Here is a 25510-nt window from a genome sequence, read left to right as displayed (position 1 = left end):
GCGCCACTAGCTACCTCATATCAGACCCAGTTGGTGTGCAGCGCAGTAAACTGAAGAGTAGCAAAATTACCCAAAAGACCAAAATGTATAACAGGTCAGAAATATACTTGACAATTAACTGATTTATGCGGTGGTACCAATGTAGTATGAAAACCATTGATACTTTGTCAGACTTAGTCAATATTCTTGGCTCAGTAGAAATGCACTTCTGTTGAAAAGAAAGACGGCACTTAAAAGAACTCTTAATAAGCCTTAATAAAGTACTGTTAACATTCAACTAAACACTGACTGAAACAAGGCAGTTAATGTTAATTCAGTTAATTAATACCCATCCCTAATGAGAATAGGGGAAACTTGTAGGACACTAGGTCAGATACACAGATATTACAGTAGAAATTTGGCGTGTGTGATGAAATGAGTATAAGCTGTTCAGGTCAGTATGGGGTCAGGCTGTTCTAGGTAGGTGAAAGGATAGAAACTGAGGTGGGCTCTGTGCCATGGGCCTCGGGCCCAAATGGAGAGAGACCCCTCCTAAGTTGGCTTAGCTCGTTGGCCCACCAGCTGACCAGGGGTATGTTTGAAGGCAGGGAAGGATTCATATGCTGCTTCTGTCAAGAGCAAAGAGCTTCATCTCTCTTTCCATATATTCATCTGTCAGCCTCTGATATCTTTTAACACTCATAGATTTTACTTCTTTCAGTTATAATGGTGAGTAAGCATTTCCATTGCAGTTTGCTTGTGTTCCAGTGATTCTGTATGGCTTTACATTGCACAATACCTTTTTGATCATGCTGAATTTTGATATGTTACTGCCACATGATGAATAGAAAATCATTAATGATTGCATTGAGTGGCTCCAGATAGTTTCAACTTTATTAGGAAGCTTTGGGTAACTTGTGATGTGTGTGAGGGATTAATACTTGACCTGGTATGATTCGAATGTAAGGTTATATGAAGTACAAAAAGGAAATAATAATTCTCATATCTTTAATTCATTTGGTCTGAACTTTCTCAGTCTTTATTTTTGTAACACTGAATTATGAGTCACAGATTGAGCATGGAGGTTTTCCTGTCATAGGGCCATGGTTGGGTTACTATTAATACCCATCTAGTCAGTGTTACAGGGCTCTGAATAGGCAACACCAGAGCCTTTTACTGTATTGAAAATTAACACTCATCGTCAGTCTTTGCTCTAACAGCAATATTGACCAAGACTTTTCACAGATCTGTGAGCAATGATCATGTACCTGAAGGATGCTTACTATAGTGGTGCCCCTGGCCAAATAAGTTACCAAACGTAAGATACTGTGTTAAGTAATTCAACCCAAATATTCTCTGTGACTTGTTAACTAAATCTAAGTGACAATGTTTCATCTTGCCTATGCGCCAACACCAATATAAAGCTGGTTCTGATTCAGACTGTTTTTAGACTTTATCACATTTAAAAGAATGTGATACCAATGTTGGTGCCCAGTCGCCAGGTGGGTTATTTGTCAATTTTGTCGCCATAGGTTTGAGAAAATCCACTAAGAAGCGCAGCGAGTCTCCTCCAGCAGAGCTCCCCAGCTTTCGGCGGAGCACACGCCAGAAGACCACGGGCTCCTGTGCCAGCACCAGGTACCAATCACAGTGATGACTTCATGTAGATTGTTGTATAGATATTGATGCCTTAAAAAAGGACTTGAAATTGAAGAGTCTTAAGTTTTGTGCACATCAGGGTGAGGGTAGACTTAATATTAGAAACAGCTCTTAGTATAATTCAGTATTTAGCAGCTCCGCTAACTGTTTCCTCCAAAATGACTATTGTAAAAACAATAAGTGAACGTTATAACCTTCATGAAGAGTAGATTTATTGCAGGGATGTTGTGTGAGACAGCATTAGTTTTAGCATTCGTCAGAAAGTCCACAGGGAACCTTTTTGAGCTTTGTTTGGCTCAGCGACAACAGCATTTCCTTAAGATGACACAGAGAAAGTTATGTGATGCAAGATTGATCATAATTATTTTCCCTGGGATGGGAGCAATTCATTAATTGTATTCTATGTAGAAAAAAAACCCCACTCAACACAAGCAATCACAACAACCATCACAGGGTGATCACTAGCCTTTGAAGCAAGATAGCAAACCAGAATAAGATCAGCAAAACTGACATGACAATTCAGGGCAGCGCTATTTCAGAAAACAAGGAAGCGTATTGTTTAGACCTTCACTCACATTCACCTCTCCCATCAAACTCAGAAATCCTGAGGAGAGCGCTGGTCTGACCCACGTGTCATGTTATCTAGTAGAATTCTTCGTTGAGCATATCGGCTATATTGACAGTAGTCCTGGGTATAGCTACTTGATACCTTTAAGGCATCGACCGAAATATCCCAGTACCAAGCAGTAGCAAAACATCTCCAGTCAAACAATATGTGCATTCAATCCTTTTTCTGTTGGGAGTCTGATCCCAGACCATCCCGACTCCCTGCTGGATCAGCAAATTTTCTGTTGTCTCCAGAGCTGCTGTCCTCCCAGCAGACAGTCAGTTCAACGTCTGCTTAGTTAGCACAAGCTAACGCAGTAGCAGCGGTTAACATCCAACACCAAGCCATTAAAGCATCCGAACAAACACAACAACACCGCAACAGCTTGACTCCGTCAGTAAACTTGTTAATAACGGTCATGTAATGATAGCTGTTTGATGATGTTACTGTGTGTGTGCGTGTGTGTGTGTGGCTACAACCGCAGCTACAGCCCATACAGTCTGTGGTGTGGTTAAGTCGAAGGCGGTGTATTTGATGGAGTTGGCAGTTAAGCATGCCGAGATGCCACCAAAATGTTGTAAAGTATGGCAGTTGTAAAGTACACCACTCCATTTCCACTCACAGGAAACCCACTCACACCCATCAGTATTTACTGTTTTGATTCCTGCCCACCCACTTGAACATAAGGTCAGGTACAACATGGCTAACAGTGCAAGTTCAAACTACACACATCTTAAACTTGAAACTTTGGCTACAGAGATTTGTTAAAACAGTAACAAGGTCCCACAGGAGTCCTTTTTGATCATAGGTTTCCTTCTCATACTTTCATATGACCACATCTACAGTGGTATATTAATATCCAGCATGACAAAATATCCAGGGGAATCCCTGCTCTGTATTCATTTGACTTAGAGTGGTAACACAGAATGCACTGTACTTTATGATTACTCTGCAATCACTCATACTTTCAATCTGTTTTGACAGTCGGCGGGGCTCAGGCCTGGGCAAGCGCGGGGCAGCCGACGCTCGCCGACAGGAGAAAATGGCCGACTCCGACAACAACCAGGATGGGGCCAACTCGTCAGCCGCTCGCACTGATGAGGCATCACAAGGGGCTTCCGGTACCTATTATGCCACTTTTTAAATTTGTGTTTGCCAAGAGAGCTTCTTCTTTTTATATGAATTTAAGTCTATGAATGGATCCACCGGCCAGCTGCGACCCTTCTGTGTGGACTTTGCATATTCTCCCCGCGTCAGTGTTGTTTTCTCCGGGTTCTCTGGCTTCCTCCCACAATCTAAAGACCTGCAGGTCAGGTTAATTGGTGACTCTAAGTTGCCTGTGGGTGTGATAGTGAGTGGGAATGGTTGTTTGTGTCTGTAGCCCCTTTAAAACGAAAAAAGAATATCGCACTGGCTGTCTCGCCATTCTGTATAGAAGGTATGGTTGTGGAAAGGTGGGACAGAGGGGTTTCGCCTTTAAGCAACCACGGGAGGTAGTAACAGCTCTGATACAGTGTGTGATGTTTTGATGACGTATTATGTGTGCGACCCCCGGGGGGATATTCAAAAGCAGCTGTTAGCAGTTAGCGGCTTACTCAAAGAAGAACAGTGGCTGTGCATGTCGGCAAATTGGGAAAACAATTAGATTCAGGAGCTCCTTATCCTCCGAGCAGAAGGCAAGATCAGTCCCCATATAATGGACAGCAAATGATTGTTATTGACATGTTCATGCCATTGTTGTTTAGAAAGCGCTGCAGATGCATACAGTACAGGCCAAAAGTTTGGACACACCTTCTCATTCAATGCGTTTTCCTTATTTTCATGACTATTTACATTGTAGATTCTCACTGAAGGCATCAAAACTATGAATGAACACATGTGGAGTTATGTACTTAACAAAAAAAGGTGAAATAACTGAAAACATGTTTTATATTCTAGTTTCTTCAAAATAGCCACCCTTTGCTCTGATTACTGCTTTGCACACTCTTGGCATTCTCTCCATGAGCTTCAAGAGGTAGTCACCTGAAATGGTTTTCCAACAGTCTTGAAGGAGTTCCCAGAGGTGTTTAGCACTTGTTGGCCCCTTTGCCTTCACTCTCCGGTCCAGCTCACCCCAAACCATCTCGATTGGGTTCAGGTCCGGTGACTGTGGAGGCCAGGTCATCTGCCGCAGCACTCCATCACTCTCCTTCTTGGTCAAATAGCCCTTACACAGCCTGGAGGTGTGTTTGGGGTCATTGTCCTGTTGAAAAATAAATGATCGTCCAACTAAACGCAAACCGGATGGGATGGCATGTCGCTGCAGGATGCTGTGGTAGCCATGCTGGTTCAGTGTGCCTTCAATTTTGAATAAATCCCCAACAGTGTCACCAGCAAAACACCCCACACCATCACACCTCCTCCTCCATGCTTCACAGTGGGAACCAGGCATGTGGAATCCATCCGTTCACCTTTTCTGCGCCTCACAAAGACACGGCGGTTGGAACCAAAGATCTCCAATTTGGACTCATCAGACCAAAGCACAGATTTCCACTGGTCTAATGTCCATTCCTTGTGTTTCTTGGCCCAAACAAATCTCTTCTGCTTGTTGCCTCTCCTTAGCAGTGGTTTCCTAGCAGCTATTTGACCATGAAGGCCTGATTCGCGCAGTCTCCTCTTAACAGTTGTTCTAGAGATGGGTCTGCTGCTAGAACTCTGTGTGGCATTCATCTGGTCTCTGCTGTTAACTTGCCATTTCTGAGGCTGGTGACTCGGATGAACTTATCCTCAGAAGCAGAGGTGACTCTTGGTCTTCCTTTCCTGGGTCGGTCCTCATGTGTGCCAGTTTCGTTGTAGCGCTTGATGGTTTTTGCGACTCCACTTGGGGACACATTTAAAGTTTTTGCAATTTTCCGGACTGACTGACCTTCATTTCTTAAAGTAATGATGGCCACTCGTTTTTCTTTAGTTAGCTGATTGGTTCTTGCCATAATATGAATTTTAACAGTTGTCCAATAGGGCTGTCGGCTGTGTATTAACCTGACTTCTGCACAACACAACTGATGGTCCCGACCCCATTGATAAAGCAAGAAATTCCACTAATTAACCCTGATAAGGCACACCTGTGAAGTGGAAACCATTTCAGGTGACTACCTCTTGAAGCTCATGGAGAGAATGCCAAGAGTGTGCAAAGCAGTAATCAGAGCAAAAGGTGGCTATTTTGAAGAAACTAGAATATAAAACATGTTTTCAGTTATTTCACCTTTTTTTGTTAAGTACATAACTCCACATGTGTTCATTCATAGTTTTGATGCCTTCAGTGAGAATCTACAATGTAAATAGTCATGAAAATAAAGAAAACGCATTGAATGAGGAGGTGTGTCCAAACTTTTGGCCTGTACTGTATGTTTTATGTCGCACTGGAGGCTGATGCTGTTGTGTAACATGTCAGTCGGTCAAGATGCAGTGTATAATCACACACTGGAGTAGAATGATGCTACCCTCATTTGGTTCTGCTGTTAAAATGCAAAGGAGCCCAGAAAAACAGAATTTGTAGTGGCCCTATAACTCTATTTGTGTATGAAAATGGCGTATGTGTCAACCCAGTGATGGTCTGGTGACCTGTCCAGGGTTCCCCGTGCCTCTCGCCTAATGTCAGCTGGTATAGGCTCCAGTCCCCCCATGACCCTGATAGGCAGTAACAGAAAATGAATCATTCTAAGGATGATCAAGAAATTTGTACTGAGATTGTGTGGGAATTAAATGTATTGTTTTTTTTCTGTGTCCAGCTTCAAGCTCAGTTGCTGGAGCAGTGGGCATGACCACCTCTGGAGAGAGTGAGTCTGATGACTCTGAAATGGGAAGGCTTCAAGGTATGTTCATTCCCCCTCTCAGCTTTACCAGTCAGTCCCTACTTACATTTACCATTTGTGGACTATGTCACTGATCACTGTCACTGATTTTTAATGGTATTGTTAGGTATAAAGACTTCACAGACAGTTCTCTCAGTTCTACCTTTTTTAAAATTCCTCTGTAACTTTTCTGTCTCTGTCCCTATAGCCCTATTGGAAGCCAGGGGTCTCCCCCCACATCTTTTTGGGCCCCTGGGGCCCCGCATGTCCCAGCTGTTCCACAGGACCATTGGCAGTGGAGCAAGTGAGTACAACTTCCTTACCCATGTTCTTCGCATTTGATAGGCTCTAAATAACTGCTGGAAACTCTGCTTCCAGGCTCCAAGGCTCAGCAGCTATTACAAGGCCTGCAGGCCACAGGTGACGAGTCTCAACAGCTCCAGGCTGCCATTGAGATGTGCCAGCTGCTGGTGATGGGCAACGAGGAAACACTTGGTGGATTCCCTGTGAAGAGTGTGGTGCCTGCTTTGGTTAGTCCTGTTCTGTTTGGTCATTGTCCTGCATGTTGTATGCATGTAGAAAATGACTGTGATATTTGACTACCACTAATCTGGTTCCATATTAATACTCTCGACTTTCTTTCACAGATTACACTGTTACAAATGGAGCATAACTTTGATATTGTGAGTATGATGGAGTTATATTGTTGTATGTAGATATTTTGGTGTGAGTCATCCATTTTTGTAATGCCACTGCCTTATATGCCTTTGCTCCCTGCACACAGATGAATCATGCCTCTCGTGCACTCACGTATATGATGGAGGCACTCCCTCGATCCTCTGCTGTGGTGGTCGATGCTATTCCTGTCTTCCTGGAGAAGGTAAGACACTGTGCTCTTTATCCGTCCCTAATCGTTTGTTAATTCGCAATGGTGGCCTTTTGATATGCTAATGGATTGTTCCCCCTTCTTATATGCAGCTTCAGGTTATCCAGTTCATTGACGTAGCAGAGCAGGCCCTGACTGCCCTGGAGATGTTGTCAAGGCGACACAGCAAAGCCATTTTACAAGCTGTAAGTGTTGTATTTTTGTCAGACCCTTAAAGGTATAACTATCATTTTTCAACCTGGACCCTTTTTTACCATGTAGTATATATGTCTAGGTGACTGATGTCAACAGTAGTTTTTGTAATTGTGCCAGTATTGAGCTGGACAGCACCAGCTGGGCAGCTGCACACCAGCTGCAATGGAATCATATGGGGCAACTGAACTTAGTTACTATATGTTCATTAAAAGTGGTACTTTTAGCCACAGACCGGCTCAGATTGTTATTATAAGAGGCTGAAGTGTCTCTTACCTTTTACTTGATCCAGTCTATTTGTGACTGTATCACCAAGCGGGAATCCTGCTCTGAAATCTCACGAGATGTGACTTATAGGTGGAAGAATTGGAGTAAGAATGAGTAGTAGCGGGAATAGTTTGTTGTGTTGGAGTACAGAAACATAGTTAAATGTTATCTAAAAGATTTTTAATACCATGGATCATTATTCATCTGATTTTGACAATGTGGATGAGGCCTTTGAATTTGATGGCTGCCTGTATTTATTTGAGCTGGAGTATACGCATCAAGGGTGGATGAGAGAGAGAGAGAGAGAGAGAGACACAACAGGCAGCAAAGGGTGAGCAAGCTGCTCACAGGAGACTGGTGGTGTTCCTGTGGGTGCTGTGACCCGGTGTGAAGAATGCCTATGCTATAAAGAGTGATTCGTGATTGTGCATTTCGAACTGTGCTGACTAGGGCTGTCAGAACGAACTTCGCTATTCGAAAACAATTCGAATTCTTGTAAAAATAAGCATATTTGAAGTTGGAAACTAAGGTTCGAATATTTGGGGGGGAAAAAACAAAAAAACAGCGCTCTACCGTCCATTAAGAGATGTTTTTTGGGGAAATACATGACTGTCAGAGAAGCCCGGTTTACAAACAGACCTACAATCCCTCTCCTCTCCTCTCCTCTCTCTCTTCTCAACGGAGGGTGCCCTGTCAGCCCTGCGCTGACAGTGACAGGGTGCATCTCTTTGATCCGAAGTGACACAGCCTGTTTGCTCATGCTTCGGGGTCGTTCAATAGAGTAATTGCAAATAAATATTGTTTTAATGTGTAACTATCGAAACAATATTTATTTGCAATTAAATAAATAAATAAATATTGTTTTAATGTGTAACTATTGAAATGTTCACAAGGGCTTTCATAAATTCCTACAGTGTTATGGCACTGCCACCTTTGCAGGTTAAAAATTGATGACAGCGACTTGAAGTGAGGAGGAGCAACACGTCTCCAGCTGTGCAGCTGTGTCAGTACCAACACTGGAGACGCTCACTTTTGCATGTGATGCAAAATATTAAAATAACGTCATTATGACACAAAAAATATAAAAATCCGGTGGTAGGCCTAGGCTATAGCCTATACCAAGGAAAAATTCAAATATTATTCAAATTTTTAACATAAAAAACATTAAAAATTCGAATCTGAATTTGGGGGAAGATTGACAGCCCTAGTGCTGACACAATGAAGAGCTACACTTCACACAGCTTTCAAATACTACTACCTTTGTCGTATATGGACACGCTGAAGTTTTGATTAGTAGTGCTACAAATGGATCCTCATACTCCTGTCCATACACTGAGCATGCAGAGCATGCTGAGACCTGCGAGTCTGCAGTGACCATTTTGACTGGGATGACTACTACCAGTCAAAGAGAACAAATCCAGTGCTTACTTTCCTAAAGAAAATTGTTGTTCCAAGAGTGGAGATACCTGCTGCAGATAGAGTGGAGGTAGGCTAATGCTATAAGCTAACGTTATTATGTTTACATTGCATGACGCTACACATGAAAGCATGGCAGGATAAGGGCAAAAACAGTTAATAAACAGTTAGTAGGTGCAAACGTCAACTAATTGCAATAAATCTATATAGACTGATTCCCCATTTTCAGTAGTTGACATTCATAATAATAAAATAAGTGATATCAATAAGCAGACACTATGTATGCCACAGTGTGTGGACATGTGGTGGAAAATATATTTATGCTTTGGTATTATATGACTTATAATTTTATTACGATTAATACCTACATTTTCCCTTCATATCAAGGAGATACCTAGTGGCAATGAATGATTATTGTACAAGCCCCTATACACGGTCTTTTCTAATAAGAGGGTCATTTATTATTCCACAGCAGAGAAATTTGCAGTGTCACAACAGCAAAGTGGATAGTGCAATAACAAGAAGCATTAGCGGGATATAATGAACATGTTAATGGTAAAATAAAAACCTCTGCTGCCTGTTGTCCCTGCTGTCTCTCTCCTTGCCCTCATCCACTCTTCATGTGTACACTGAGACACAAATAAATATAGATGGCGATTGAATTCAAAGGCTTTATCCACACTGTCGAAATCATCATAATAATCATCCATGACATTTGAAATCTATTAGATAATACTAAACTATGTTTCTGTATACTACTCTGGTTACCACACTCACTCCAAATCTCACACACATTTCCACTGTTGTCTTTGGGCAATAAGTGACATCTCGTGAGGTTTCAGAACGAAACTTCCACTTAACGAGACACTTGGAGATCCAGCGACAGTGCTCAGTGCCCCATATGCTTACATTTCAGCCTGTTGCGCAGCTGCCAGATGCTGTCCTCTCACTAAATACTGGACTAATTTCAAACAATGTTGTTCACATCAGTCTCTCAGATGGAAATACATGGGACAATAGGGTCCAGGTTGAAAAATCCTTTATCCTTTTAAATCATCCTGTTTTTGTAAGATCATCACAATCATGCACTGCAATAATGTTACCATTTCATTTGTCACAGGGTGGACTCGCAGACTGCCTCCTCTACCTAGAGTTCTTCAGCATCAATGCTCAGAGGAACGCTTTGGCCATTGCAGCCAACTGCTGCCAGAGCATTACTCCAGATGAGTTCCACTTTGTTGCTGATTCGCTGCCGCTGCTGACTCAGAGACTGACACACCAGGTGCGTTTTTCCCCATGTCAGAAATTATAAAATGCAACACCATCACAGCAGGGTGTTGGTTCAGGTGGGGTTCCTCTTGAAACAAGTTTTGAGGTTTAGGGCTTCCAGCTGAATTCTAATCCATAAATGCAGACCCCTCAGTTGACTGAGATTCTTCAAATTGAGCAGTCAGGGGCTGACTTAGAGTTAGTTTGCAGTGGACATTTCAGTCCCCAGAGGTAGCTACAGAGTCACGCTCCTTGCTTTCGCACCGCTCTTAGAGGTAAAATCATTACACTACATCAAGTCATCCCATCCGCTCAGTGACGATGTCTGAGACGGATACAGGCAGCTGTGGACCTGGACCCAGGACCAGTGTGAGTGAGAAGAAGGAATGATGCCTACAGGAAGAGAGGCTTAGCTCGGTCTGACTCAGAGATTATGTTATCTTTTGCCTTCCTGTGAGAAGTTGTGAATTTACACCTCACAGCAGCTTCATACGATAGTGTCAGGCTTCAGGTGAAAAATGTTGTGCAATCCATCGATGGCATAGTTAGCATGCAGTAGCTCTGAGGGCTAACTTGGCTTGTTTACCTTATTACATGAACATCACTGTCACTCTGAACGTCCTGCTGAACCCTGTTCAAAACTCTAGCAGTTCAATAACGGGGTGCTTTATAGTCTACATTAAAAAAAGGAACAAATAGTCAAATATTTGTATTGAAAAGCCAAATTTGATTTGACTGACAAAATTCTGTGTTGGGTACACCCCTAGTTAGGTTTGTCAGTTTTTCTACATGAGTAATAAGCAAGGCCTGCGTTAGATGTGACTTAAGAAATAATTTATACAAGTCATGCTAGCTTGCTTTGTATGTATATGAAAAACGGAAATAACTGTGAATGTGTCATTTTTAGGGCTGTAACTGACTCAGAATTATGAATCAGGTTTGGTTGTTCAATACGAATATTCAACAAGTCATTCTTTTATTCAGTATAAAGTTTTAAATTTTGATCAGGGTTTAGTGGGACGTTCAGAGTGACAGCGGCATTCACGTAATACAATAAACAAGTTTACTGTGCGAATGACAGATCAGAAGTATGCGATAACAAACGTTGCCAGCAGTAGATATCAAGCAAAAGCCATAGAGCATTAAGTCTGTGAGCTGTAAATTCACCACTTCAAAGCAGAAGAGAAAAGATAATGTCTGGAAGCCCTATGGTGATAAGTTTCTCCTCCTCCATGCTGCTGCATTGTTTCCGCAACTTTCTGAGAGTAATAATCACCACACTGATGAGCGAAGTTGAAGCAATCTTTGACGACTGAGGAGGAATCCCTGACTTTGAATGGGCACCCCTAGTCATTTTTAGGTACAAGCAGCCAGCATCTTAAATGTAACTAGGTCAAGTAGGAGACAGACCATAGCTTAGTGAGGGTACCTTGTCTCACAGCATTGTCATTCGAAAGGAGATTATATGGATATAGACATATCCATATTGTAAAAAGCTGGCCATCCAACCTTGGTGTTTTCAGATTATATTCTACAAATTCACACAGTATAGTGGTGCATATTTTGTGCTGTGTAGCACAGCTGATTACACAGTACAGGTCATGTCCTTGACATTTTCTTTTTGTTTTATGTTTTTGTGTCAAATCACTTTCATATATTTGTCTTGTAACAGAAAAATAAATAAGAAATGCACCTGTTTTGTGTTACTATATTTAAACAATGACAGGGAATGAAAAGAAACAAAAGTGACAGTAATACACAAGTTGTTCACCTAAGGTGGAGGGTCATAACTGAGAGGATATGTTTTTCTCATTTATTACCATGACTGTAGACATGTGTTAAACTGAAGAAAAGTAGTTTAGGGAAGTTGCACCACTTTTATAGTGTGTTAGTTAATCATTAGACAAGGAGTCATGATTTAATTGTACATAGTTCAGTTTCACAGGAACTACATCAGTAGTTGAAGCCAGTAGATGTTGCTTGTTCTCCCATTAGAAAGAATCTGCATTACTTAATTATTCTGCAGTTGACTGAGAAATACCTAATGCCATGTTTCTATAGCAGTAGTGGCTACAGCAGCATTTTGATGTTGAAACAGATAGGAAGTCACCCAGCCTGCTTTTTATAAGCACAAAAATGTAGTTTTCTGAGATCATGTCAATGTTTGAGTGTTTTTCCTCCTCTGTATTGTAACCACTGTACATTGATACTTCAAATAGTATTTTATTTCAAGTATTTCTTTTGCTGTCACCCATTGTAAATATCCGCTAATGGCTCTACTCATGAATCTCCCTTTCAGGATAAAAAATCAGTGGAAAGCACTTGCCTCTGTTTCGCCAGACTGGTGGACAACTTTCAACATGAGGAGGTTTGTACCTCAGTTGTTTTTAAGACTCAACACCATATCTGCTGTTTTCCTGTTGTCAGCCAGTTCTCTATTATCTCCTCTGTTTGCCATTTGACTCCCAGTTAATGTGTGTACATGTATTCAAATCAACAGAACCTGCTGCAGGAGGTGGCATCACGGGACCTGTTGACCAACATTCAGCAGCTACTGGTAGTCACTCCTCCTGTGCTCAGCTCGGGGATGTTTATCATGGTTGTGCGTATGTTTTCCTTGATGTGCTCTAACTGCCCCTGCCTGGCAGTCCAGCTCATGAAACAGAGTAAGTAACCCTAACACACACAACAAGAAGTCACACCCTTGTCACACACTTAATGATTTACGCCCTGTCATCACAGTCATGCATATTTAAAAATGTTTTACAGGGAAACAAAGAATCAGAAAGTTATCTTATCTTGCTGTCAATCAACATAACATAAGCTGTGGTCCTTAAAAACAAAATTAACTATGACACATGGTTGTAACCCCTCTGTGTGTATCGCTACAATCCAAGGATAACTTCTGGTTGTGTGTCATTCTCCCTCAGGGGAAATTAGGCTGTACAGAGTTTACAAAATAACTGTCTCACTTATTAACTTATTTACATTCTAGGCGTTGACCCCTATTATGTCAGATGTCAGTGACCTAGTTTGATTGAGCATAACCTGAGTAGATGTACACATTCAGCTGTGTTTCTGTTCTGTAATGAGCTAAGGTATTTGATACATCATTATTCTGGTAAAACGCATTTTGTAACAATATTTAAGGCAAACTTGCAATGTGTAACGGGATCTGTACTGTGACAGTACAAAATTTAGCTTGTATCTAGCTAACGACACCTATCAGCTGCATGTATTTGTGTGTGCAGGCAATAGCTTAGACATGCTAATAGCACACCTCATTTTAAACTTGTGCAAGCAAATCTGTGCCTTAATTTTAACCATCTAGACTGAATTCATTGTGCTCACATGAACTCATTGACTGCCTCTAAAATCTGATTTGCATCCAGAATAATATGTGTTGCAGATGCAGCTAAAAACTGAGTTGTGTTTGTGTTACCTTTTCTAAACAGACATAGCAGAAACTCTGCGCTTCCTCTTGTGTGGTGCATCAAATGGCAGCTGCCAGGAGCAGATTGAACTGGTACCCCGGAGCCCCCAGGAGCTCTACGAACTGACCTCCCTCATATGGTAAGGTCTCTTAGCCCGACTTCTTTTCAGTATGGTATGAGTGTAGATCCTGTTGGATGACATGGCAAGAAATAGCACCACATCTGGGATTTGGGAGCGCTTTCCCCTATAAATTGTGCTGGCAGCAAGAAAATGCTGTTTACTGAATATGAATCTCCTAATAACTAACTTATGACACTATTTGGAAGCCTTCAGAATGTTCTCACATCGTCCCCAGCACAATTAACAGAAGCTGTATCAAGTATACTCTAACGTGTGGCAGACAACAGTGTCACAAATGTTACTCCTGCTTCTCTAAGACCTTGAACCACAGATGCAGCTGTTTTGCCACAATATGCTTGAGTAAAATTGTTTAAAGAAAAATCATATCCATTTCACCTGACGACGGTTAAACTGAATTTAGATTAAACAGAATTCTGCAGCCTTTTCAAACCGCTCTTCTTCTTACAGTGAGCTGATGCCCTGCTTGCCTAGAGAGGGCATCTTTTCAGTTGATGTAATGCTCAAGAAGGGCAGTGCCCAGACAACAGAAGGAGCAATATGGCAGTGGAGAGACGACCGAGGACTGTGGCACCCTTATAACCGCATTGACAGCCGCATCATTGAGGTATGGATGCACCATCCACATTATATATTGTTTAAACCTCAGTGTTTATGATGAAATCATCATTGCTGGAGAATCACATTGAGATATGTTGAGTCACAGTGCATATCCTCAGTGTTATAAAAACATAGACTTAATTCTGGTCAGTCATTCTCGACCTCTTACACAACAAGACAACTATTAAATGATGCATAATGGCATTAATCTGTTGTTGCATTTCATTTCTTGACAACACTCAGTCTGTTCGCAGTGTGTCACCTTCTCTTGATACATTTACACACACATCAAGTCTGTTTGGGACACTGATGTTGGTTGTATCTGGTGATTATCTTACCCTGCAGACAGCACACCAGAACGGGGAGGATGAGATCAGCTTGTCGACCCTGGGCCGTGTGTACACAATTGACTTTAACTCTATGCAGCAGATCAATGAAGACACAGGAACAGCACGTGGTATCCAGAGGAAGCCGAATCCTCTTGCCAACCCTAATACAGGTAATACGGGTCTTTTGGAATGACGGAGATTTATGTTGAGATGACAGTACATTGTACTTTATCTTTAAGTAACAGAAGAACCATAAGCTCTCGCTATCAGCACCCTGATGCCAGCTGCTATTGGCTTTGAGTCACACAAGTTACAGCTCTAACAGTGACCCAGTTTCATGGCAAAAATGTTTAAAAGATAAATGAGTTGTAACTGCAGTATTTTCTTGTTGTTTTATTATCACGTAAACCACTATGCATTCACTGAGTACAAGTCAGTGGACGTTTGTCACCCAGATTCTTGCTACTTTGCCCATTTCTGACACTTTGATAAATTGACGACAGATTTATGTCTGTGTGAAAGCAGAGATTACAGCTGCTTTTATCTGGAAGCCACAGTCAGTCTGTTGCCACTTCTTTTCCAATTGTGTTCATGTGTATAACTGACGTGTATAAGCTTCTCCATTGAGGGACAGCTGAGTTGTGAGTGTCGCAGTGTGGTTGAGAAAATAAATCCAACCTGTTCACTGTGTCTCTCCAGGGAGTCACCAGGAGGTCCGTCGAGAAGACGCACGAGCCCAGTTGATGAAGGAGGACCCTGAGCTGGCAAAGTGCTTTATCAAAACTCTGTTCGGGGTCTTGTATGAGGTGTACAGCTCATCGGCCGGCCCTGCTGTCAGACACAAGTGCCTTAGAGCCATCCTCAGGATCATCTACTTTGCTGATGCAGAGCTGTTAAAGGATGTGCTGAGGAACCATGCTGTGTCCAGGTAACGATGCCCAGGCTGTGAGCTACTTTTAACGTTGACATTAAAGCAGGAACAGAAGGTTGTCTTTAATAGAGGTTGATCATTTCTTTAAAAAAAACTTTCAAAAACACCTGGTGACAGTCTTAGAGTTGAAATTAAATTGACTTTAATCTGTTTTTTATATGTTCATTTCTGCAGTCACATTGCCTCCATGCTATCCAGCCAGGACCTGAAGATTGTAGTGGGTTCTCTGCAGATGGCTGAGATCCTCATGCAGAAGCTGCCTGATGTCTTCAGTGTCTATTTCAGAAGAGAAGGTATTGCATAATCCCATTTACCAACTTGTAGGTCATCGACTCTGGGGAGCAGACAAGCGTTAGCTCGAACATGTGCTGAAATACATGACAAACATGCTTTGAAGATCGACAGTATTGCACAGCTGTGAAAAGCTTGTCATTTTTAGGCCATCTTTGGTGGGAAATTTCTAAGCCGAAAGCTGTCTGAAGCTTTAGTGGTTGAGAATCACCCCTTTTTTTGTTCATCTACGGTTCCCACTCCATTATAGACAAAAATGCCCCCTCTGTCTAAACCTTACAAGTTCATTAGGCTCCTGCAGTTTAACATTTAATTTTGGCAATAAAATGTTTTTGCTACCAGTGTTTTCATTTGCATTTTCTTTGTCAAGAGGTTGCTGTGTATTGTGCAATTTTTTAAGGCTTTAGACAATTTATAATGCTCGTCTTCTTCCTTTCTCTTCCAGGTGTCATGCACCAGGTGAAGAACCTCTCAGAGTCCGAGAGCTTTCTGGTCACCAGTCCCCCAAAGGCTTGCCCCAGTGGCACTGCCAGTTTGTGCAATACCACCATCAGCACTGCATCCACCACATCTGCTAACAATGCAACTCCTGATCTGGGCTCACCCAGCTTCCAGCACAGCATGGACGACTCACTAGACCTCAGCCCGCAGGGGTGAGTATGTGGCCATGTGTGGCTTTGCTTTGGCTGTGTACAGAAATGTTTAAAAAAGAATTTTCTAACACAATCTAGTGCTAGTGTTGCACTGGAAACTATCCTCATCATCACAAATTGCAGTTGCATCCTGTGTTGAATCACCTTAAAACAGCTGGAGCAAATTTTATTAGCAGCAAATTGTAGCATACAAGAATCCCTTACAAAAACACTAATAATGTTTGATATTTAAGCATAGACTCATGTATGTATGCTCCTCAATTGTCATTGTAATAAATTGGGCAAACAGATTTTATAGCAGTGATCTTGCTAAGTATGAGTCCTGCATCTCTGATGCATTAAAATACGAACAGACGTATTAAACTCACCATCGACGCATCCAGTGCATCCACCCCATTGTTTCCCCTAATAATTCCACATTATGAGCAACAAATCTGTGTTGAAATAATGGAAATAAACAAAAGAAACCTCGTGTCCAACAGAAGATAATCAACAGGTCACAGTTTTCTTACTGCCTGTGCATCTTTCTAGCACAGACGAGATCACACAGTCAAGGCTACAAACTTTGTATAGGTAGATAAACATGTGGCGACTGATCAGTGCTTTATTAAACACTCATGTCAGTGATAACCCGATGATTCTGTCCGGGAGATATGTCATGCTAAACAAATATTTTTACTAGCAGCCATAATTTTCTTACTGTATATATCTCACAAGATGAGATCCTGTTTTGTTCATGGTGTCAATGAGTGAAAGGAAAACATTTTTAAAGTGTAAGCATATTTCCCAAAAGAATCTGTTAGATTTATTAAGTGGCTTATATAAATTTTTATGCATTGAATCCCAATTTTAAATGTTATTTTTAGATTATATATATTACAGAATGTTGAGTTTATTCTCAATAAAGTTAGTCCTAGAAGGTTAGCCTCACACTCTCATTTAGTAAAAAGTTTGAGAGACTACTGATACTTGGTAGATGATTTTGTTGCTCTCTGTTCAACTCAAGATGTGCTCGTAAGTGCTATATCATAGGCAACTGGACTTGTTTGCGTTTCTTGAAGACGATTCGCCTCTCATCCAAGAAGCTTCTTCGAAGCTTCTTGGATGAGAGGTGATGAGAGGCGAAACGTCTTCAAGAAACGCAAACAAGTCCAGTTGCCTATGATATAGCACTTACGAGTACCATGACCTGGATGACTGAGAATCTTCACTGACAACTCGAGGTGGCATTTATATAATTTTTTTGAGTTTTCAGATTTGGAATTTTTCCTACATTTTTAAACATCAAACATGACCTTACATTGACTTTTTTTTTTTTTTTTTTTTTGGTCAAAATAAATGTACTGGGTATTCACTCAGTTTCCTTGGGACACATTTAGATGACCACCTGTGGGTCTCAGGGACTCACTACAATGAAAACCTATCAACATCACTGTCATAGTAATTATTTTCTCCTTCATTAAGGCGGTTAAGTGATGTCCTAAAGAGGAAACGGTTACCTAAAAGAGGGCCCAGAAGGCCCAAGTACTCTCCCCCAAGAGATGATGATAAAGTAGACAATCAGGGTAAGTTGAAGTGTTACTGTCTGTCTGTCTGTCTGTCTGTCTGTCTGTCTGTGTGTGTGAGATGTTTTAAAATCCCCATTAGACACTTCAGAGGCATGCAGAAAGGCACATTAAATAATATTTTGTCCAGTATGTCCCCCTCCCTTGTAACTACAGGATTGACAGCAGATTCTGTTGCTGTTCAGTAACGTGTGGCTGACTGTATTGTTCAGCATTTGGTCATGGATTTAAAAGGCATTTTGTGGTCTTGTACATTTGCTTACTCCATAGATAACCCTACTAATCTACCTTCTGGGTTCTTTACAGCCAAGAGCCCTACCAGTACTCAGTCACCCAAATCATCGTTCTTGGCCAGTCTTAATCCCAAAACCTGGGGTAAGCTGGGTGCCCAGACCAACAATGCCAACTCAGAGCCCTCACGCACGGCGGGGGTGAGTGGCCTGGCAAGGGCGCCTCCCAAGGACTCAATTTCAAATAACAGGTACGATGATGAGAGTTAAAGATGAACCCTATTTCCCGCTCCTGTTTCATATCAGTGGCGTTCTTTTTCTTGTGACTGATATTAAGTGTTAGAGCAGACTGATCAGTCACTGATGGTGAGGTTAATGTGTGGACTTCTTTTTATTGGTTTGTAGAGACAAAATAAAAGCCTGGATCAAAGAACAGGCAAGTAAGTTTGTGGAGCGCTACTTCAACTCTGAAAATGTGGATGGCAGTAACCCTGCACTGAATGTACTCCAGAGACTTTGCACAGCCACAGAGCAGCTCAACCTGCAGGTAAGACAACAAGCATAACATGACATTCCCAACATACATAAAGGCATTTACTGCTGTTTTAGATCATGTCCTCAAAGTTGACATTGCTGTAGCCCCCTGTTAAACTTGACAGAGAAACCTACAGAGATAAAGAAACTAAATATGTATTTATTTAGCTAAATTTGAGTGTCTCAAGTTGCACACCGACTCTGAGACATTTTTTTGATCCTGTGTTGTGTTTCTGTTTCCCAGGTGGACGGTGGTATGGAGTGCTTGGTGGAGATCTCCAGTATTGTATCAGAATCTGATGTGTCGTCTTTTGAGATCCAACACAGCGGGCTGGTGAAGCAGCTCCTGGTCTACCTAACCTCCAACAACGACAGGGACTTGCTCAGCCGCGATGTGCGGCTCAAGAGGTTTCTCCATGTGTTCGCTGGCTGTCCGGTGAGAAACTAGAACACATTGTATTTTTGGCAGTCTGAATATTCAGAATTTATTTTGAATCTCTTTTTTCCCCTGTTGTTTTGTTTGCAGGTTCCAGGAATGGAGCCTGTAGGTCGTCTGGACCCAACAGAGAATGGGCCGTACCTGGCACTTGTGCACAAAATGAACAGCTGCCTGAGCCAAATGGAGCAGTTTCCTGTCAAAGTGCATGATTTCCCCAGTGGTAATGGCAATGGCAGCAGGTCTGTGGCTTTATTATTTATGTTTTGATCAAAATAACTTTATATTTTAACACTTGAATCAGTTATGAAACCGTATAGTTTGATATTTCTAAATTTGTCTCTGCAGGGGCTCTCAGGCACTGAAGTTCTTCAACACACATCAGCTCAAATGTCAGCTGCAGAGACATCCAGATTGCACTAATGTTAAACAGTGGAAAGGCGGCCCTGTAAAGATAGACCCCCTGGCCCTGGTGCAAGCCATAGAGCGGTATCTTGTTGTCAGAGGTGAGGGACTGTCCTGGACTAACTTACCTCCTTTAAGACAGAGGGAGCCACCAGCAGCTCCTTCAAACGGGGATTTCTCGTATGGCACCTGTTTTTCCTCCACATTGTCCAAACGACAAATGTTGTTCTTAAAGTCATCCTTAAAGGGATACTTTACTGATTTTCAACCAGCTTTGTGTCATAACTATGTTGGTAGTATGTGTCAATGAACTGCAGTAAACTTCTCTCCATCTTACCAGAGCCCAGACCTCATTTGCAAGAGGAAATTGTCATCCAGCGGATATTCGCTTGGAATGTTGCTTGAACTACAGTTGGACTTTCTAATTTTTTTATGTCGCCCAACACCACGGAAACAAAGAGTACAGAAGTGGATCGAGAGAGAGACACCTCTCTCTCTCAAACTCAGAACAAACGATAAAACTAGGCTGTGCTTATCAAATACAAACCAAGATTCCTCCACTGTATTGCCTATTTCTCACCTAAAATGTCTCTGAAACATAGTTTAGTGCACTGTTTGGCTGTAATACAAGAGTTTGTGAACAAGCTGCCACGTTGTTTTTTAGACGAGCAACTGGCATTACATCGCCCACCAGTGAGAGCGTTTATTGGTTTGGTGTTGCGCAGTGCGTTCTGGTAGTTGTAGGTTTACTACCGCTTGAGGAAAAGTGAATCCCACAGCTCTTTTCCTTTGTTTTCTTGAGTCACGTAGCAGCAATTTCAAGAGTATTTGCATCTCTCTACTGCAGACAGTGGACTGTAGATAGCCTGTGTTTTTTTTTTAATTTTGTTTTGTTTTGGTTTTGGTTTTTTTTGTTTTTTGTTTTTTTTTTTAGAAGATCATCATCTCAGTAGTGAAATACTAATGTAAAATGGGCTATTCAGTGTTTCTTTAGTTGGGTTTCTAACTTGAAATTGTGTTTGTACAGGGTACGGCCGAATAAGAGAAGAAGATGAGGACAGTGATGACGACGGTTCAGATGACGAAATCGATGAATCACTGGTATGTGATATCGTTCATGCCGAATAAGGCTAACTTTTTAATTTGTAACACACTTAATTCTGTGTGAACCAAAAGGAAATCAAAGTTCAATGCAGGTTTTTGTGCACATAATCCTGTGCTGATGTGTGTTCCTGCTTTAACTCCAGCATTAGAAATGAACCCTACATGTATTTTATTTGTTACCCAGGCGGCACAGTTCCTGAACTCTGGCAGTGTACGTCACAGACTACAATTTTACATTGGTGACCACCTGCTACCGTACAACATGACGGTGTACCAGGCTGTGCGGCAGTATAGTCTTCAGGCAGAGGAAGAAAGAGAGTCGACAGACGATGAGGCAAACCCACTTGGGCGAGCTGGCATTTGGACCAAAACGCACACAATATGGTAAAAACAATCTTCCAGTTCTTAACTGGTATTTGTGTGTATTATTTTTGCATTCTTGTTCCTGTAAATGTGTCTGTTCTGAATCTTACATCTCGCTCAACCTCACTCATCTCTTAAGAAACAAGGGTTCACACAAGGTACTTGAAGTGCTTGAATTTTGAGAGGAAAAGATCAAGTACCAGACTACCTTTACAATAGCTTCCTTTGTAACAGAGTGCTTAAAAAGTCTTAAAAATTCAAATGAACCACATAACGCTGTCTTGTATCATGTTCATCAGGTCATTAAAATTGCTCAGCTTTTTCTGTAATTTCCTCTTTCTTTCCCCCACTTCTGGTGTCCTGCCCGAGATTGTAGTATATTTTCACTTTGCTCTACGCTTACACAAAACAAGGAGGCCTATTGTTGCATGGCAAAACTTTATATGACTAAACTTAATGAGCCGGCTCTTCACCATGATTTGTTTTCCTCTCACTTCAGTGGTGCTCCGAAAGTCGAAACTGAAATTGAAACATAAATTCCAGCTGGCATCACTGTTTTTGGTTTCCATTAGAGGATTCTGTTTTTAAAATTATTTCATTCGTTCATAAAGTATACACCTTTTTGTAACGAGTTGACAGTTTTGTCTGATATCAGGCAAGTGCGACGCATTAAATAGTATAAGCACCACAGCTCTTGTTCCATTCAGGTGTTTTGTAGAGAATTTTTTCAGTTATGCCCAAAAAAGTGTTAAGTAACTCTTTAATGAGGAAAAGGGAAAAAAATATATTTTTGAAAATTAATTAGCTGCTTTGAGTACAGACCTTGAAAATGAAAAATAGTGCTTGAGAAAGTTCTATAAAGTCCTTGAATTCAATTTTGTAATGTCCGTAGTAACCCTGTTGAATCAAACATGTAATCTCATCATTTACGCTAGAGATAAGAAGCCATGCAGATTAATTTGCCAAGTTTTTAAGATACACTCGCCAGCGCAGTGTCAAGTACATAGGATGTGATAAGCACATGTACTCACCAGCAGTTTAAATTGCAAATGACTGTCAGCCTTGGTGCTGTTTCTCCTTAAATTGTTCACACACCCAGAGTGTTGTCACAAAGGTGAAGCGCTGATGCGAGGCATTGTTTCTGGTGTAAAAGCCGACGTGCATGCTCATCAAAGCAAATGGAAACAAAACATCTCATCTTGTGTTCCTGACAGGTATAAGCCTGTGAGAGAGGACGAGGATGGCAGCAAAGATGCTGTGGGTGGAAAGAGGGGCCGAGCCCAGACTGCTCCCACCAAAACTTCACCTCGCAACGCCAAGAAGCAGGATGAGCTGTGGCATGGTGAGAATCTGCTTAATTATCTTATCATGAAGAATTTTGCAAACGAGGGTCACTGTTGTACCTGATCTGTTTACGAAAGGATTCACATCGTCATTGTCATTTTTCTTACTTGGGAATTCCTAGTTTTGATGTTTAAAAATCAGAAAGTGAGCACATCAACAAGACAAAATTCTAAGCATGTGATCAGTCTGAATCTGTCAACATCATCACGACTGTTGATTCCTGTCACTTCCAGATGGTGTGTGTCCCAGTGTCACCAATCCCCTAGAGACATACCTCACTTCGGAGCCACCAGAGACCATAACCTTTGATGACCCCTCTTTAGAGGTCAACCTGCTGCTGAGGGTCCTGCACTCCATCAGTAGATACTGGTTCTACTTGTATGAAGTAAGTATCTTCTCTAAAGGATTGTGGTCTGTTACCTTGTTATCTCACCTTTAAAACTAGTGATGTAGTTAGGTGTAAAGTTATTAAACCCTTAAGCTAGCTCTGAAATGTCAGGGGTAGTCATGTAATATAAACTGTGCAGGTAATATGAATGTTTTTGGTCCTGTTGCAGAATGCTGCGTGTAAGGAAGTCATCTCGACCAGTGAGTTCATTAACAGTAAGCTGACAGCCAAAGCAAACCGTCAGCTACAAGACCCGCTGGTCATCATGACGGGGAACATCCCCACTTGGCTCATTGAGCTTGGAAAGACCTGGTAAGTGTTTCATACTTGAGACCAAAATAAGGAATCAGAATTTGATCTTTCACCTGTTGTTGTACATCTTGGCTCCGAACTTGATACTGGTGTTGACATACATTATTCTCTCTCTCTCTCTTTCTCTACAGTCCTTTCTTCTTCCCCTTTGACACCCGGCAGATGTTATTCTATGTAACTGCCTTTGATCGTGACAGAGCCATGCAACGCCTACTGGACACAAATCCTGAAATCAACCAGTCAGATTCTCAGGACAGCAGAGTTGCACCACGTCTTGACAGGAAGAAGGTACATTGTGTTGCCATATTGAACATATGTATATCTTATGGAACCCAGCAGTTGTACACACAGTTTATCTGTCAACAGTTTGCATTGTATTTTAATGGAAGTTAATGAAAGTTTTGTGCCTGTTTTTGTTTTCAATAACAGCTCTATAAACTTTTTTCTGACCTGGCTTGAACCTCATTTCTCTCCTCCCTTGTCTTGTGTTTTCAGAGGACAATAAACCGTGATGAGCTGCTAAAACAGGCTGAGTCTGTGATGCAGGACCTGGGCAGCTCGAGGGCAATGTTGGAGATTCAGTATGAGAACGAGGTACCTGCACTGTCTGTGAATCATCACTTGCAGTTTGCTGCAGTAAAACGCTTTTCATCACAGTTTTCTGAAGAGGAGATTCTAACTTTTTATCATCTTTCAGGTTGGTACAGGTCTTGGCCCGACTCTGGAGTTCTACGCTCTGGTGTCACAGGAGCTCCAGCGGGCTGATCTGGGCCTGTGGAGGGGCGAAGAGGTCACGCTGGCCAATCCTAAAGGTATAAACCCTCAGATGCACACTGGATATGATGAAAACCATGTCACGTTAGATACATGCTTGCATGAAGGTATATGTAGTAATTTCTTCTGCCTTTCTCTGACCATGCTTGTGTCTCTGCTCCAACAGGAAGCCAAGAGGGAACCAAGTACATGTTCAGCTCCAGAGGACTGTTTGCTGTTCCCTTCGGCAGGACAACCAAACCAGCACACATAGCCAAAATCAAAATGAAGTTCCGTTTCTTAGGAAAGCTAATGGCCAAAGCCATTATGGACTTCAGATTGGTAACGACCTCTATTTTCTGTTCTCTCTTTGTCAATTATAGACTCATATTTTCAACTGAGCGTTGGCATTTAGGAACACTCTTCTGCCAGCAGTGAATTAGTCGTATTTAGACCTGCTGTAGTAAAAGCTTTCAGGCATAATTGAGGTGTCTGCTTAGTGGCTGTTGGAGTCATTATTAATATTCCAAATATTAGTCCTTCACATGTTGCATCATTTTAGGAGGCTTTCACATCAGCCTTCGTCGTTTCATGTCGGAGTCTACTTGAAAAAGTGGCCTTGAGTATAATTCATTTGCACTGGGTTTTCACTCCTGATGCAGACCGTACCCAACTGTTCCAAATCAGGAAAATGGACTGTTATTTAACTCGAGTAGAGTTGCAAAGGCATTTATCAACAACAGCACTCGATCTCATCCTCTGAACTGCATGGCCGTGGGTGATAAATTAGGAAGGGAGGAGAGAGGGTTGCTCTTGACATTGTCTCTTGAAATATAAAACAGTAGAAGGCTTAATTCAAAGGTGAGCTCCATTATTTGTAGGTTTGGATACTGAACTTCTGTTTTTAAGGGTACCGACTGAATAATGTCAGTACTACAGAGAACTGATTCATGTTGTCAGTTGGTGCCAAATGGCAATACCTGAGAGTACATCTGGGTGAGAACACCAGGTCAAGACAAGAAGCTGAAGTGCCCTGAAGCCTGGAAGCCAGCAGTGAAGCTTGGAGGCCGACAAGGGGGAGCTGCTGGGTTCAACCTCAGACAGGTGGAGGAAGCACCGAGAAGCCGGGAAGTCAGCCACAGAGCACTGTTTCACGCTCCTTCAGCTGCTCTGTTAGCTTCCCAACATGCTCAAATATACTGCTGCAGCCCTGATCTACCACGGTCGTCTAGGCCTCTGGTCTTTTTTCTTTTCTATATTATTTTATTTTATTTTTTAAAAATCTAGTATCACTGCTAGATGGGCAGACACACATACACAAGCAGACGACAGAGACAGAGGATCCGCTTTATGTGTGATTAGAAAAGAGCAGAGGAGCAGAATTCTTTTTAGTCCACTATGTCTCCCCTGCAGTTTGATCAAAAAATACAGTTTTGATATCACAGAGAAAGTAAAGCACTGAAGAAAGGTACTGTTGGGCACTTGCACTGAATCAGTACAAATGTGACTGGTACCCAACTCTAACTGTATGGGCTTGGGATCTTGTGATTGGCACAAGATAATACACTGATGTGACAACATACACAAATGACAC

General features: G+C 41.8%; 1 protein-coding gene across 8 annotated transcripts in view; it reads left to right on the top strand.

Moving 5' to 3' along the window:
- Nucleotides 1-25510, top strand: part of trip12 (thyroid hormone receptor interactor 12) — a 55830-nt gene that overhangs the window by 25521 nt on the left and 4799 nt on the right. For 7 of the 8 annotated variants that reach the window (XM_049575920.1, XM_049575924.1, XM_049575923.1 and 4 more), the window contains 32 exons: nucleotides 1512-1617; nucleotides 3230-3366; nucleotides 6013-6096; nucleotides 6284-6379; nucleotides 6454-6605; nucleotides 6723-6758; nucleotides 6860-6955; nucleotides 7054-7146; nucleotides 9957-10118; nucleotides 12405-12473; nucleotides 12606-12771; nucleotides 13561-13678; nucleotides 14129-14285; nucleotides 14624-14777; nucleotides 15307-15535; nucleotides 15713-15831; nucleotides 16275-16482; nucleotides 17947-18047; nucleotides 18354-18528; nucleotides 18683-18824; nucleotides 19056-19247; nucleotides 19338-19489; nucleotides 19596-19753; nucleotides 20680-20753; nucleotides 20941-21140; nucleotides 22334-22461; nucleotides 22697-22848; nucleotides 23021-23163; nucleotides 23295-23451; nucleotides 23659-23757; nucleotides 23861-23975; nucleotides 24104-24258. In XM_049575920.1, the coding sequence (XP_049431877.1) occupies nucleotides 1512-1617; nucleotides 3230-3366; nucleotides 6013-6096; nucleotides 6284-6379; nucleotides 6454-6605; nucleotides 6723-6758; nucleotides 6860-6955; nucleotides 7054-7146; nucleotides 9957-10118; nucleotides 12405-12473; nucleotides 12606-12771; nucleotides 13561-13678; nucleotides 14129-14285; nucleotides 14624-14777; nucleotides 15307-15535; nucleotides 15713-15831; nucleotides 16275-16482; nucleotides 17947-18047; nucleotides 18354-18528; nucleotides 18683-18824; nucleotides 19056-19247; nucleotides 19338-19489; nucleotides 19596-19753; nucleotides 20680-20753; nucleotides 20941-21140; nucleotides 22334-22461; nucleotides 22697-22848; nucleotides 23021-23163; nucleotides 23295-23451; nucleotides 23659-23757; nucleotides 23861-23975; nucleotides 24104-24258 (4325 nt within the window). Of the gene's footprint in view, nucleotides 1-585; nucleotides 709-1511; nucleotides 1618-3229; nucleotides 3367-6012; nucleotides 6097-6283; nucleotides 6380-6453; nucleotides 6606-6722; nucleotides 6759-6859; nucleotides 6956-7053; nucleotides 7147-9956; nucleotides 10119-12404; nucleotides 12474-12605; nucleotides 12772-13560; nucleotides 13679-14128; nucleotides 14286-14623; nucleotides 14778-15306; nucleotides 15536-15712; nucleotides 15832-16274; nucleotides 16483-17946; nucleotides 18048-18353; nucleotides 18529-18682; nucleotides 18825-19055; nucleotides 19248-19337; nucleotides 19490-19595; nucleotides 19754-20679; nucleotides 20754-20940; nucleotides 21141-22333; nucleotides 22462-22696; nucleotides 22849-23020; nucleotides 23164-23294; nucleotides 23452-23658; nucleotides 23758-23860; nucleotides 23976-24103; nucleotides 24259-25510 lie in introns of those variants that run through there. The other variant, XM_049575925.1, reaches the window with a different exon arrangement.

This window comes from Epinephelus fuscoguttatus, linkage group LG5 (genome assembly GCF_011397635.1).
Source record: "Epinephelus fuscoguttatus linkage group LG5, E.fuscoguttatus.final_Chr_v1".
Lineage (NCBI taxonomy): Eukaryota > Metazoa > Chordata > Actinopteri > Perciformes > Serranidae > Epinephelus > Epinephelus fuscoguttatus.
Note: the sequence above shows the minus strand (reverse complement) of the source record. Positions and strands in the feature narration are given on the sequence as shown.